Below are 13,105 nucleotides of genomic sequence, written 5' to 3'. Positions count from 1 at the left end.
CAATCCAGATCATTAGGGCTACCTAGTGAGATTTTAATAATGAAGATAATATAATTTAGCATATAGGCCTACAATGTTTGCAAACATCCAACGCAACAACAAAAAACATTCCTGCCTACTCCTTTGAAAGGGCTCTCCTCTGAGAGATATAGAAAAGCACATTTGTCTATCAATCAGATTTCTTCCCTGACTAAGATCTCTCAAAGTACACTAAACACATAAAGGGACGCTTTAAATAAAGGCCGCACTGCCTTTGAACATATAGCAAGCTCCTATAGTTGTTTAAAAAAAAAATCAAGAACACATGCAGGATGTGACCTAATATAGATGGAACATAGGGTATTTATAACATGAACAAACACATCGAATTGGCTTGATATATAAGCAAAATGCAGTGCCCATGAAAGAAAGTGCAAAACAAAGACGAGCAGAGTAGAGTACTGACGAGTCAAACTGTGTCAACCCTAGTTACGTTCAGATGAGCTCTCAGAAGCTGACCCGTGCGCGCAATACGCCTGCACTGGTCTAAGACCCCGTCCCTTATGTCATTATCTCCGATTGTCAGCCAAATTAATTGAAATTATTTTAAATGTATGCCATGTCTATGAGATTTGTTTTTTCGTTTGAAAGACCAATTTCCTCTTGACTACTTTTCAAAATCTAACTTAGATGTGGAATCACAAGGTTTGCTTAGAACATAGTTTGATAACAATTAGTCTAACCCATGATCAGGCTATTATAATAAACAGCAGCCTGTAGCCTAGCTTAGTATTAGTAGCGCAGTGGCCTACACATTATTAATTATAGCCTAAGTTATATAATAAGAAAGGTACTAGTTCGAACGACATCTAAAACTACAAATTCAGATCATTGTTCTGCGACTGCGTCATCATGCTGCGCCAAGAACTGTTAAGGAGACAGGACCCCATTTTCATGTAGTATGGAAACAAACGCCTCCCGTTTTGGGGCGATACGTATGCATTGAATTATTGTACAATATAAAGCTACGTTTATAATTCTTCGTGCGTCCTTACTTATTCTTTGTTCCTGTGTTTCGGCCTACAAGCTGACTGTCGCGTGCCGGATCTGTATGTATTCCTAGCCCTGTACAGCACGTTCTGTAGAGGCTGCTACTTCTCCTTGTCAATTATTGTTTGCTTAGCTAACCAGGTTCCCATGCTTGTCAACAGTGTGTTTTTGATGGTCTTTCACTTGCATTTTCTGACTTTTAAACGTAATTGCTAGACAAAAGTTACTTACTTTTGGGAATAATAATGCCTAGTTTCACGTTTGTTTACCCCTCTCACTCTCTCCTGCTCTCTCTGTGTTCTGTTTAGAATGTCTAGTGCTTGTCTGAGGTGGGCTCTGAGCCATGCATCTAGAGCTGTCTGTGGTGGAACTCTCAACTCCTGGAGAACAGCCTCTGGGGCTGGGCTCCTATCATACAATGGGAGATGTGTGAGTGCATCGTTGTCTTGGGGATGGTCTCCACTGTCCACCACAGTGGATGAAACTGAAGAGGGGCAGGTGCCTAAGAAGAAGCAGGATCCCCGAGCCCGTGCCACCATTGGCAGTATTGGCCGGAAGATCCACCAGCGCCACCTGCAGGTGATCAATGAGAATGGCGAGAACATGGGCACCATGCATCGAGCTGATGTCCTCAGACTGATGGATGAGAATGGGCTTAAACTGGTCCCTCTCAACGAAAACAAAGATCCACCTGTCTACCGTCTAATGACTGGCAAACAGATCCACGAGGAGCAGCTCAAACTGCGTGAGAAACAGAAAGCCAAGACAGGTGTGTAATATTTAGCACATACACAACTACTGCCTTTACATCACACACATTCACATCTCTGCATTGCATACAGTGGTTATATCTGAATTCTCTAAAAGGCATCCTCTCCTGTCTGATCTCTGAAAGCCAAACCATACCTTCGGTCTCTCCATAGGCCCTGTGCAGGTAAAGGAGCTTACTGTTTCCTCTGACATTGGTAGCCATGATCTTCTAACCAAGCTGAGGCAGGTCCAGACATGGCTGGACAAGAAGCACCATGTCAGAATCACTCTGAGAACAGGGCGTGTGGAACATACACAGCCACTGGTGAGAAATATCTACATAGGATTGCTTTATTTTGACCTATACAGGTTCTATTCATCCTTCTATAGTTTCAAAGATGCTTTAGAGATGATTTTCTTGGGTATGTATAATGACTTGGGTATGTATAATGACTACTACCATATTCATGTATTTCATCTCCCTAACAAGCTCATGGAACTAGACAGAACAGATACTGTACAGTTGAAGTTGGACGTTTACATACACTTAGGTTGGAGTCATTAAAACTCGTTTTTCAACCACTACACAAATTTCCTGTTAACAAAATAGTTTCGGCAAGTCGGTTAGGACATCTACTGTTTGCATGACACAAATAATTTTTCCAACAGTTGTTTACAGACCTAATATATCACTTATAATTCACTGTATCACAATTCTAGTGGGTCAGAAGATACACTAAGTTGAATGTGCCTTTAAACATCTTGGAAAATTTCAGAGAATAATGTCACGGCTTTAGAAGCTTCTTATAGGTGAATTGACATCATTTGAGTCAATTGAGGGTGTACCTGTGGATGTATTTCAAGGTCGACCTTCAAACTTAATGCCTCTTTTTTTGACATCATGGGAAAATCAAAAGAAATCAGCTAAGACCTCAGGAAAAAGAATTGTAGACCTCCACAAGTCTGGTTCATCCTTGGGAGCAATTTCCAAACGCCTGAAGGTACCACGTTCATCTGTACAAACAATAGTATGCAAATATAAACACCATGGGACCATGCAGCCGTCATACCTCTCAGGAAGGAGACACGTTCTGTCTCCTAGAGATGAACGTACTTTGGTGCGAAAAGTACAAATCAATCACAGAACACAGCAAAGGACCTTGTGAAGATGCTGGATGAAACAGGTACAAAAGTATCTATATCCACAGTAAAACGAGTCCTATATTGACATAACCTGAAAGGCCGCTCAGCAAGGAAGAAGCCACTGCTCCAAAACCGCCATAAAAAAGCCAGACTATGGTTTGCAACTGCACATGGGGACAAAGATCGTGCTTTTTTGAGAAATGTCCTCTGGTCTGATGAAACAAAAATAGAACTGTTTGGTCATAATGACCATCGTTATGTTTGGAGGAAAAAGGGGGAGGCTTGCAAGCCGAAGAACACCATCCCAACYGTGAMGCACGRGGGTGGCAGCATCATGTTGTGGGGRTGCTTTGSTGCAGGAGGGACTGGTGCACTTCACAAAATAGATGGCATCATGAGGGAGGAAAATTATGTGGATATATTGAAGCAACATCTCAAGACATCAGTCAGGAAGTAAAAGCTTGGTCGCAAATGGGTCTTCCAAATGGACAATGACCCCAAGCATACTTCCAAAGTTGTGGCAAAATGGCTTAAGGACAACAAAGTCAAGGTATTGGAGTGGCCATCACAARGCCCTGACYTCAATCCWATAKAAMATTTGTGGGCAGAACTGAAAAAGCATGTGCGAGCRAGGRGGCCTACAAACCTGACTCAGTTACACCAGCTCTGTCAGRAGGAATGGGCCAAMATYCACCCAACTTATTGTGGGAAGATTGTGGAAGGCTACCCAAAACATTTGACCCAAGTTAAACAATTTAAAGGCAATGCTACCAAATACTAATTGAGTGTATGTAAGCTTCTGACCCACTGGGAATGTGATGAAATAAATAAAAGCTGAAAGAAATCATTCTCTCTACTATTATTCTGACATTTCACATTCTTAAAATATAGTGGTGATCCTAACTGACCTAAGACAGGGAATTTTTACTAGGATTAAATGTCAGGAATTGTGTGAAACTGAGTTTAAATGTATTTGGCTAAGGTGTATGTAAATTTCCGACTTCAACTGTATATTCATTAGTATTGCAACCAGTAAACCTATTTAAACCTAAATGTCAGCCTGAACACACCAGATACCTCGTCACTATTCTGTAGTTGAACCAGCAAAATAGTAAGACAGTTGGTTTTGGATTAAGAACTCAATTTTTTTATGCAAAAATATACATTTAATTCTGTATATGTACACAAAAACTTTCCTTTGGCAGAGCAGAGATTCATTAGCAACAAATATAAACCAGGCTTAGACATGCATGAATTATACAGTGCCCTCCATAATTATTGGGATAGTGACATTTTTTGTTGTTGTTTTGGCTCTGTTCTCCAGCACTTTGGATTTGAAATGATACAATGACTATGAGGTTAAGTGGTAGACTGTCAGCTTATATTTTAGGCTATTTTCATCCGAATCGGAAATTACAGCACTTTTTACATAGTCCCCTAAAATATTCGGACTAATTCACTTATGTGTATTAAAGTATGCAAAAGTTTAGTATTTGGTCCCACATTCCTAGCACGCAATGACTACATCAAGCTTGTGACTCTACAAACTTGTTGGATGCATTACAGCTAGTCCTGAATGAATAGTGAATAATGATGAGTGAGAAAGTTACAGACGCACAAGTACTATACCCCCAAGAGATGCTAACCTCTCACCATTAGAATAACAGGGGAGTTTAGCGTTTTTGAGGGGGAATGATATTTGGGGGTCTGTAACTTTCTCACTCATAATTATTCACGATTCATTCAGGACTATCCATAATCATGGGAGTATCCACATGGTAGAAGTGTTTAAAACATTCTACTCTGACTCCAAAATGCTAAAGTACATTATTTACCATGTCATTTATATTGGGCACAAAATAATCTGAATTGCAACCGAAACAAACCGCAAGTGCATCAAACAAGTTTGTAGACTCACAAGGTTGATGTAGTCATTGCGTGCTAGGAATATGGGACCAAATACAAAACTTTTGATTACTTTAATACACATCTACAGTACCAGTCAAAAGTTTGGACACATCTAGTCATTCAAGGGGTTTTCTTTATTTTTACTATTTTCTACATTGTAGAATAATAGTGAATACATCAAAGCTATGAATTAACACATATGGAATCATGTAGTAACCAAAAAAGTGTTCAAAATCAAAATACATTTTATAGTTGAGATTCTTCAAATAGCCACCATTTGCCTTGATGACAGCTTTGCACACTCTTGGCATTCTCTCAACCAGCTTCACCTGGAATGCTTTTCCAACAGTCTTGAAGGAGTTCCCACATATGCTGAGCACTTGTTGGCTGCTTTTCCTTCACGCTGTGGTCCAACTCATCCCAAACCATCTCAATTGGGTTGAGGTCGGGTGATTGTGGAGGCCAGGTCATCTGATGCAGCACTCCATCACTCTTCTTCTTGGTCAAATATCCCTTAAACAGCCTGGAGGTGTGTTGGGTCATTGTCCTGTTGAAAAGAAAATGATAGTCCCACTAAGCGCAAACCAGGTGGGATGGTGTATCACTGCAGAATGCTGTGGTAGCCATGCTGGTTAAGTGTGCCTTGAATTCTAAATATATCACAGATAGTGTTATCAGCAAATCAGCCCCACATCATCACACCTCCTCCACCATGCTTCACGGTGGGAACCACACATGCAGAGATCATCCGTTCACCTACTCTGCGTCTCACAAAGACACGGCGGTTGGAACCAAAAATCTCAAATTTGGACTCATCAGACCAAATTACAGATTTCCACTGGTCTAATGTCCATTGCTCGTGTTTCTTGGCCCTAGCAAGTCTCTTCTTCTTATTGGTGTCCTTTAGTAGTGGTTTCTTTGCAGAAATTCGATTCGACCATGAAGGCCTGATTCAAGCAGTCTCCTCTGAACGGTTGATGTTGAGATGTGTCTGTTACTTGAACTCTGAAGCATTTGGGGTGCATCTGAGGTGCAGTTAAATCTAATTAACTTATCCTCTGCAGCAGAGGTAACTCTGGGTCTTCCATTCCTGTGGTGGTCCTCATGAAAGTCAGACTCATCATAGCGCTTGATGGTTTTTGCGACTGCACTTGAATAAACTTTCAAAGTTCTTGATTTGTTCCGGATTGACTGACTTTCATGTCTTAAAGTAATGATGGACTGTCGTTTCTCTTTGCTTATTTGAGCATTTCTTGCCATAATATGGACTTGGTCTTTTACCAAATAGGGCTATCTTCTGTATACCAACCCCTACCTTGTCACAACACATCTGATTGGCTCAAACACATTAAGAAGGAAATAAATTCCACAAATCCACTTTTAACAAGGTACACCTGTTAATTGAAATGCATTCCAGGTGACTACCTCATGAAGCTGGTTGAGAGAATGCCAAGTGTGTGCAAAGCTGGCAAAGGGTGGCTACTTTGAAGATTAAAAATATATTTTGATTTGTTTAACACTGTTTTGGTTACTACGTGATTAAATATGTGTTATTTCATAGTTTTGATGTCTTCACTATTATTCTACAATGTAGAAAATAGTAACAATAAAGAAAAACCCTTGAATGGGTAGGTGTGTCCAAACTTTTCACTGGCACTGTAAGTGAATTTGTCCCAATACTTTTAGTCCCCCCATTTCAGGGGACCATGTACAAAAAGTGCTGTAATTTATAAACGGTTCACCCGATATAAAGTGCTGGAGTACAGAGCCAAAACAATAAAAAATGCGTCACTGTCCCAATAATTACGGAGGACACTGTATATTTTTCTCTTCTTATTGTGGATGGAAAAATGAGTGTGCCCTTTTGTCTGTACAAGGACTCCATGTTAACTTTCCTGAGATGTGAAAGTATGGGCAGCTCAAATGTTAATGTTGTGCTTTTATGGTTTTGACGACAGGACAAAACTCTGGAGCAGATGGTACAACAGATAGAGGGGCTGGTAGGATTTGTTTCCAATCCCAAAGTGATCCGAGACGGTAGAGCTGCCATGTGCATCCTGCGTCCACCCTCAGTGAAGGAACTCAAAGAAATGAACAGAGGTGCAGCAGCGCCGGCCACTGATACCAGCTCAGAGCCCACCACCTCACCTACTGTTCCCCCTACAGACCTCACACCAGACTCACAGCACTGAACTTAAATAGAATCTAACTTAACAGTTGTGTGTGGAAACTTATGAGCTCAAAAACGAATGGAAAACTTAACTAGTGAAGGCCATGTCATATCCAGTTTTTTTTTTTTTATGAGGAGGGCGGGTGTACACATAAACAAACAGCAATATACGCAATAAACATTTACGTAGGATGAGGAACAGCACGACATGTAAGCTTTATGTACTGGCTACTCGAAGGTTATGTTCAAATAAATGAACATATTCTAGCATACATGGAATGCCTATGTCTATTCTTACCTGTTTTTTTCCATTCTGGATGGTGGGAAACACTCTGGCATTGCAAGCCTTGCTGTCAACTACAACGTTTTCTATTAAAGGGAACATAGGTCCATATATCCATGTTATCACTACTGTCATTAAAATGCAGTGGCGTGCCGTGGGCCTGGGGCCTAGGCCTTCAGTGAGGTACTACACAGTCCCACCCGAATTAATCCACCTCTTATTACCATCATTATGCCATGGCTCTAGACACTATACATTTAGACAGAAACGCAGTATAACCAGGCGTTGCGTCACCTTGAAATTGACAAATTGACATTTTTGGGTAAACAGTGTTTAACAGACAACTCAAGTTTGCAAAGCCAGTGTGGCTCCAAACACCAAATCGATCACTTGCAAATAATAGGCATTCCCAGCAGTACAGTTTGCAGTGCTTCTCGGAGCCATAGCGCTCGTAGTTGAAACTTTGAAAGTGGCGAGCGAACGAACCCCTTTCCCGCCTGTGACAGGCTTTGTGGCGTCGGGCGACCTCTCCTTACAATGTCTAACTTTTCTTGAAAAGTTCGTCTTGAGAATGGCGTTATAATTATATCCTCGACCAAATCAATATCTTCTCCTCCTTCCGCCATTGTGGGTTGAAAAAACAGCTTAGTAGAACGCAAATTAATTCGTTTATCAAATTCAGTTTCCTAGATCTGCATAGACCTGCCCATAGGACCTGCCTCTCAATATTGGTAATCCAATCAATAGACGTGGACGCACTACGCCTGCTAGCTGGCTCCTGTGTAACACTGGAGCCAGCCAGCAGGCGTACAATAGCCAACTCTAAAGCTGATTGGTTGACACAAAATTTTHATTTCCATTCACTTTAAGCTACAAGCGCCCGCACTGTTGATTCTGAAGGCCYGAGGGCAGATTTTAGACCCCTGGCAACACATGATGGCTGAATATGATTGGATAAAAGATCTAACATAAAGACCAGCCCTCCAAATCTCAACCTGGGGCTGGAAGCAGTGCAACCAAGAGGAAAGCTATGAAATGAAGAGTATAACTCTTACTCTGGGGAATAATTTAATACATATTTGTGGGAAAATATATTTAAAAAAAATATATATTCTGATGATGTTTAGGCCAGCAGAGAAGGCCTTGCAGGCCCTGACGGCCCACCACTGTTAAAATGTGTGGGGACCACTCTCTCATTCAAATGCACCTCCAGAGATACAGGAGCTGATTTTGACTAAATAGAGAGGGAAATCTGGTAGCAACACAACAGGACTATGGTCAGGTATCCATACCTTGATGGCAAATGTCTTTCCACAGCCTTCATGGGGGCAGGTGTAAGGGCGCTGCTCTTCATGGAAAGAGCTGATGTTGCTCTGCAGGTTGAAAGGCGCACCCCTCCCTGGGACAGAGAAACACCTGGCGCTCCTCTGCGTGGACACACTAGTGCTGCTTCAGGAACCAGGTGGGAAACACCTTGCTGTGCTCATTACACTGGAAAAGGGCTGGAGACACAATCACTTTAAAGCAACCTTCACTGAGGAACTTTGTTGTAATTGTGCAGGTAAACAAACTCAAATCAAATTGTATTTGTCACGTGCGCCGAATACAACCGGTGTAGACAATACCGTGAAATGCTTACTTACAAGCCCTTATCCAATAATGCAGTTCAAGAAATAGAGTGAATTAAATATTTACTAAATAAAGTAACACAATAAAATAACAATGACAAGGCTATATACAGGAGGTACCGGTACCGAGTCAATGTGCAGGGGTACAGGTAGTCAAGGTAATTTGTACATGTAGGTAGGAGTAAAGTGACTATGCACAGATAATAAACAGCGAGTAGCAGCAGTGTAAAAACAAAGGGGGGGAGTGTCAATGTAAATAGTCCGGGTGGCCATTTGATTTATTGTTCAGCAGAGAGAACAGTCTATGACTTGGGTGACAGGAGTCTTTGACAATATTTTGGGCCTTCCTCTGACACCGCCTAGTATATAGATCCTGGATAGCAGGAAGCTTGGCCCCAATGATGTATTGGGCTGTACTCACTCCCCTCTGTAGCACCTTATGGTCGGGTGCCGAGCAGTCACCATACCAGGCGGTGATGCAACCGGTCAGAATGCTCTTGATGGTGCAGTTGTAGAACTTTTTGAGGATCTGGGGACCCATGCCAAATCTTTTCTGTCTCCTGAGGGCGAAAAGGTGTTGTCATGTTCTCTTCACAACTTTCTTGGTGTGTTTGGACCATGATCGTTTGTTGGTGATGTGGACTCCAAGGAACTTAACTCTCAACCCACTCCACTACAGCCCCGTCGATGTGAATGGGGGCGTGTTCGGCCCTCCTTTTCCTGTAGTCCACGATCATCTCCTTTGTCTTGCTCACGTTGAGGTTTTTGTCCTGGCACCACACTGTCAGGTCTTTGACCTCCTCCCTATAGGCTGTCTCATCGTTGTCTGTGATTAGTCCTACCACCATTGTGTTGTCAGCAAACTTAATAAGGGTGTTGGAGTCGTGCTTGGCCACGCAGTCGTAGGTGAACAGGGAGTACAAGAGGGAACTAAGCACACACCGCTGAGGGGGCCCGTGTTGAGGATCAGCGTGGCAGATGTGTTGTTACCTACCCTTACCACCTGGGGGCAGCCCGTCAGGAAGTACAGTATCCAGTTGCAGAGGGAGGTGTTTAGTCCCAGGGTCCTTAGCTTAGTGATGAGCTTTGTGGGCACTATGGTGTTGAACGCTGAGCTGTAGTCAATGAACAGCATTCTCACATAGGTGTTCCTTTTGTCCAGGTGGGAAAGGGCAGTGTGGAGTGCGATTGAGATTGCGTCATCTGTGGATTTGTTGGGGTGGTATGCGAATTGGAGTGGGTCTCGGGTTTCCAGGATGATGGTGTTGATGTGAGCCATGACCAGTCTTTTAAAGCACTTTATTGCTACCGACGTGAGTGCTACGGGGCGGTAGTCATTTAGGCAGGTCACCTTTGCTTTCTTGGGCACAGGGACTATGGTGGTCTGTTTGAAACATGCAGGTATTAGAGACTGGGTCAGGCAGAGGTTGAAAATGTCAGTCAAGACACTTGCCAGTTGGTCTGCCCATGCTCTGAGTACGCATCCTGGTAATCCGTCTGGCCCTGCGGCCTTGTGAATGTTGACCTGTTTTAAGGTCTTGCTCACATCAGCTTTCCACAGAACAGCTGGTGCTCTCATGCATGCTTCAGTGTCTCTTGCCTCGAAGCAAGCATAAAAGGCATTTAGCCCGTCTGGTAGGCTCGCGTCACTGGGCAGCTCGCGGCTGAGTTTCCCTTTGTAACCCGTAATAGTTTGCAAGCCTTGTCACATCCGACGAGCGTCAGAGACGGTGTAGTAGGATTCAATCTTAGTCCTGTATTGATGCCTTTCCTGTTTGATGGTTTGTCTAAGGGCATTCAGACTTTTAAGAGTCCGGATTATTGTCCCGCTCCTTGAAAGCGGCAGCTCTAGCCTTTAGCTCGGTGCGGATGTTGCCTGTAATCCATGGCTTCTGGTTTGGATATGTACTTACGGTCACTGTGGGGACGACGTCGTCGATGCACTTATTGATGAAGCTGGTGACTGAGGTGGTATACTCCTCAATGCCATTGGATGAATCCCGGGAACATATTCCAGTCTGTTTTAGCAAAACAGTCCTGTAGCGTAGCATCCGTGTCATCTGACCACTTCTGTATTGAGCGAGTCACTGGTACTTCCTGCTTTAGTTTTTACTTGTAAGCAGGAATCAGTAGGATAGAATTAAGATCAGATTTGCCAAATGGAGGGCGAGGGAGAGCTTTGTATGCTTCTCTGTGTGTGGAGTAAAGGTGGTCTAGAGGTTTTTTCCCTCTGGTTGCACATGTGACATGCTGGTAGAAATGAGGTAATGTGGATTTGTTGCCCTGCATTAAAGTCCCCGGACACTAGGAGCGCCGCTTCTGTTTGCTTATGGCCTTATAGAGTTGGTTGAGTGCGGTCTTAGTGCCAGCATCGGTTTGTGGTGATAAATAGACAGCTACGAAAAATATAGATGAGAACTCTCTTGGTAGATAGTGTAGTCTACAACTTATCATGAAGTACTCTACCTCAGGCGAGCAATAAGACTTCCTTAATATTAGACATGGCGCACCAGCTGTTATTGACAAATAGACACACACCACCCCTCGTCTTACTGGACGTAGCAGTTCTGTCCTGACGATGCACGGAAAACCCAGCCAACTGTATATTGTCTGTGTCGTTGTTCAGCCACGACTCGGTGAAACATAAGATTTTACCGTTTTTAATGTCCCATTGGTCGGATAGTCTTGAACAGAGCTCATCCAGTTTATTCTCCAGTGATTGCACATTGGCCAATAGAACGGATGGTAGAGGCGGGTTACCCACTCGCCGACAAATTCTCACAAGGCTCCCCCATCTCCGCCCTCTGTACCTCTGTATTTTCTTCACGCGAATGACAGGGATTTGGGCCTGGTCTCAGAGAAACAGTATAACCTTAAAGAAATAAACTTTGTTCTGTTTTAGGTGAGTAATCACTGTTCTGATATTCAGAAGCTCTTCTCGGTCATAAGAGACGGTAGCAGCAACATTATGTACAAATAAGTTAAACAATGCGAAAAAACACAAAATAGCACAGTTGGTTAGAAAAACGGCAGCCATTCCTCTGGCGCCATTATGGTTATCCATATACTTATACACATACTATTCTAAAAGCAATCTGCCAATCATGAGGTATGAGACGGCATACATTTCTGTAGTTCTCTCCTATGCTTAGTATACTCCGTCCAGGGCATTCCAATGAAAGAACAGCCATCTTCTTCACAGGGGTAGCCTGTGTGAGATAAAACAACAACTTAGCAGGTTGTCTCCTACAGGGCTCAGTGTCACTCCCAGACAAGCCAGCTGCAGGATCAGGAGATACATCTTACCTCTGTGCACTTTCTCATGAAGCCAGAGTTTATTGGGGAAGTGAATTGTTTCTCGCATCCCTCAAAGGTGCATTTATAAAGCCAATGAGTGAGAAAGACGAAAAGGCAGATATTAGTATCAAAATCTTGCACTGATCCCTCTGAAAGTGTTCTTCTCTAGATCACAAAGCTAGGAGTACCAGGCATGTTCTGTACTTGGTTAAAATATGCATCGATATTCAGTTCACAGGGCTCAAATCTGTCATATTTAAAATGAATGTTTATTCACTCCAGGACATCCCTGTTTAACCAACAATATGGGATAATACCATTAGTAAATCAATCTCCTTCATTTACTCACTGAAAAGAAGGTAGTTTGGTCTGTTGCTGGCACTCGTGACTTGACCTGAATGCTTTTCCTGAATGCTTTTCCACATCCCTCAAAGCAAATGACACACCCGCAAGCGAAGTACTGCCTTTCATAATACCTGTGCTGTGTTCAACCAGAAAACTGACAAAGACCTACTGAAAATGTAGTGTGATAAGATGAACTCACCACATATTCATGCGTTTTTCCCTCATTGTTGTGTTTACGATTAAGATGTTTCTTCAAATTGTAATTTGTGGTGAAGGCCTCTCTGCATCCATCTACTGTACGTATGTCAAGAAACAGAACCACACGATTGTAGCCAGAACTTCTCGTACTCAATATGTCTCAAATATCTGCACTCGGGGCTAAAAAACAAAAATACTCAGCTGAAGTGTCTCACCACTGTGGCTCAGCTGGTGCCAAGCTAGGTGATACTTGGTGCAGAATGACTTGTCACAGCTGTCATGTTCATACACAAATGGTTTCTGCAAACTTGAAGCACAAATGGTATAGGAAATAATTGTTGATGTGGTGGCATT

The 13,105-nt window shown here is 42.7% G+C and overlaps 1 protein-coding gene and 1 pseudogene across 1 annotated transcript; one reads left to right on the top strand and one right to left on the bottom strand.

The window, feature by feature from the left end:
• The first annotated feature begins 1,003 nt into the window (after positions 1 to 1,003).
• Positions 1,004 to 7,160, top strand: LOC111951146 (translation initiation factor IF-3, mitochondrial). Its single transcript, XM_023969178.2, has 4 exons — positions 1,004 to 1,088; positions 1,338 to 1,798; positions 1,953 to 2,104; positions 6,789 to 7,160. Exons 2-4 carry the CDS (start codon positions 1,339 to 1,341, stop codon positions 7,020 to 7,022), a joined length of 846 nt encoding a protein of 281 aa, XP_023824946.1. The 5' UTR covers positions 1,004 to 1,088; position 1,338; the 3' UTR covers positions 7,023 to 7,160.
• Positions 7,110 to 13,105, bottom strand: LOC111950968 (transcription factor IIIA-like; annotated as a pseudogene).

Source organism: Salvelinus sp. IW2-2015, linkage group LG23 (assembly GCF_002910315.2).
Source record: "Salvelinus sp. IW2-2015 linkage group LG23, ASM291031v2, whole genome shotgun sequence".
Taxonomy (NCBI): Eukaryota; Metazoa; Chordata; class Actinopteri; order Salmoniformes; family Salmonidae; genus Salvelinus; species Salvelinus sp. IW2-2015.
Note: the sequence above shows the minus strand (reverse complement) of the source record. Positions and strands in the feature narration are given on the sequence as shown.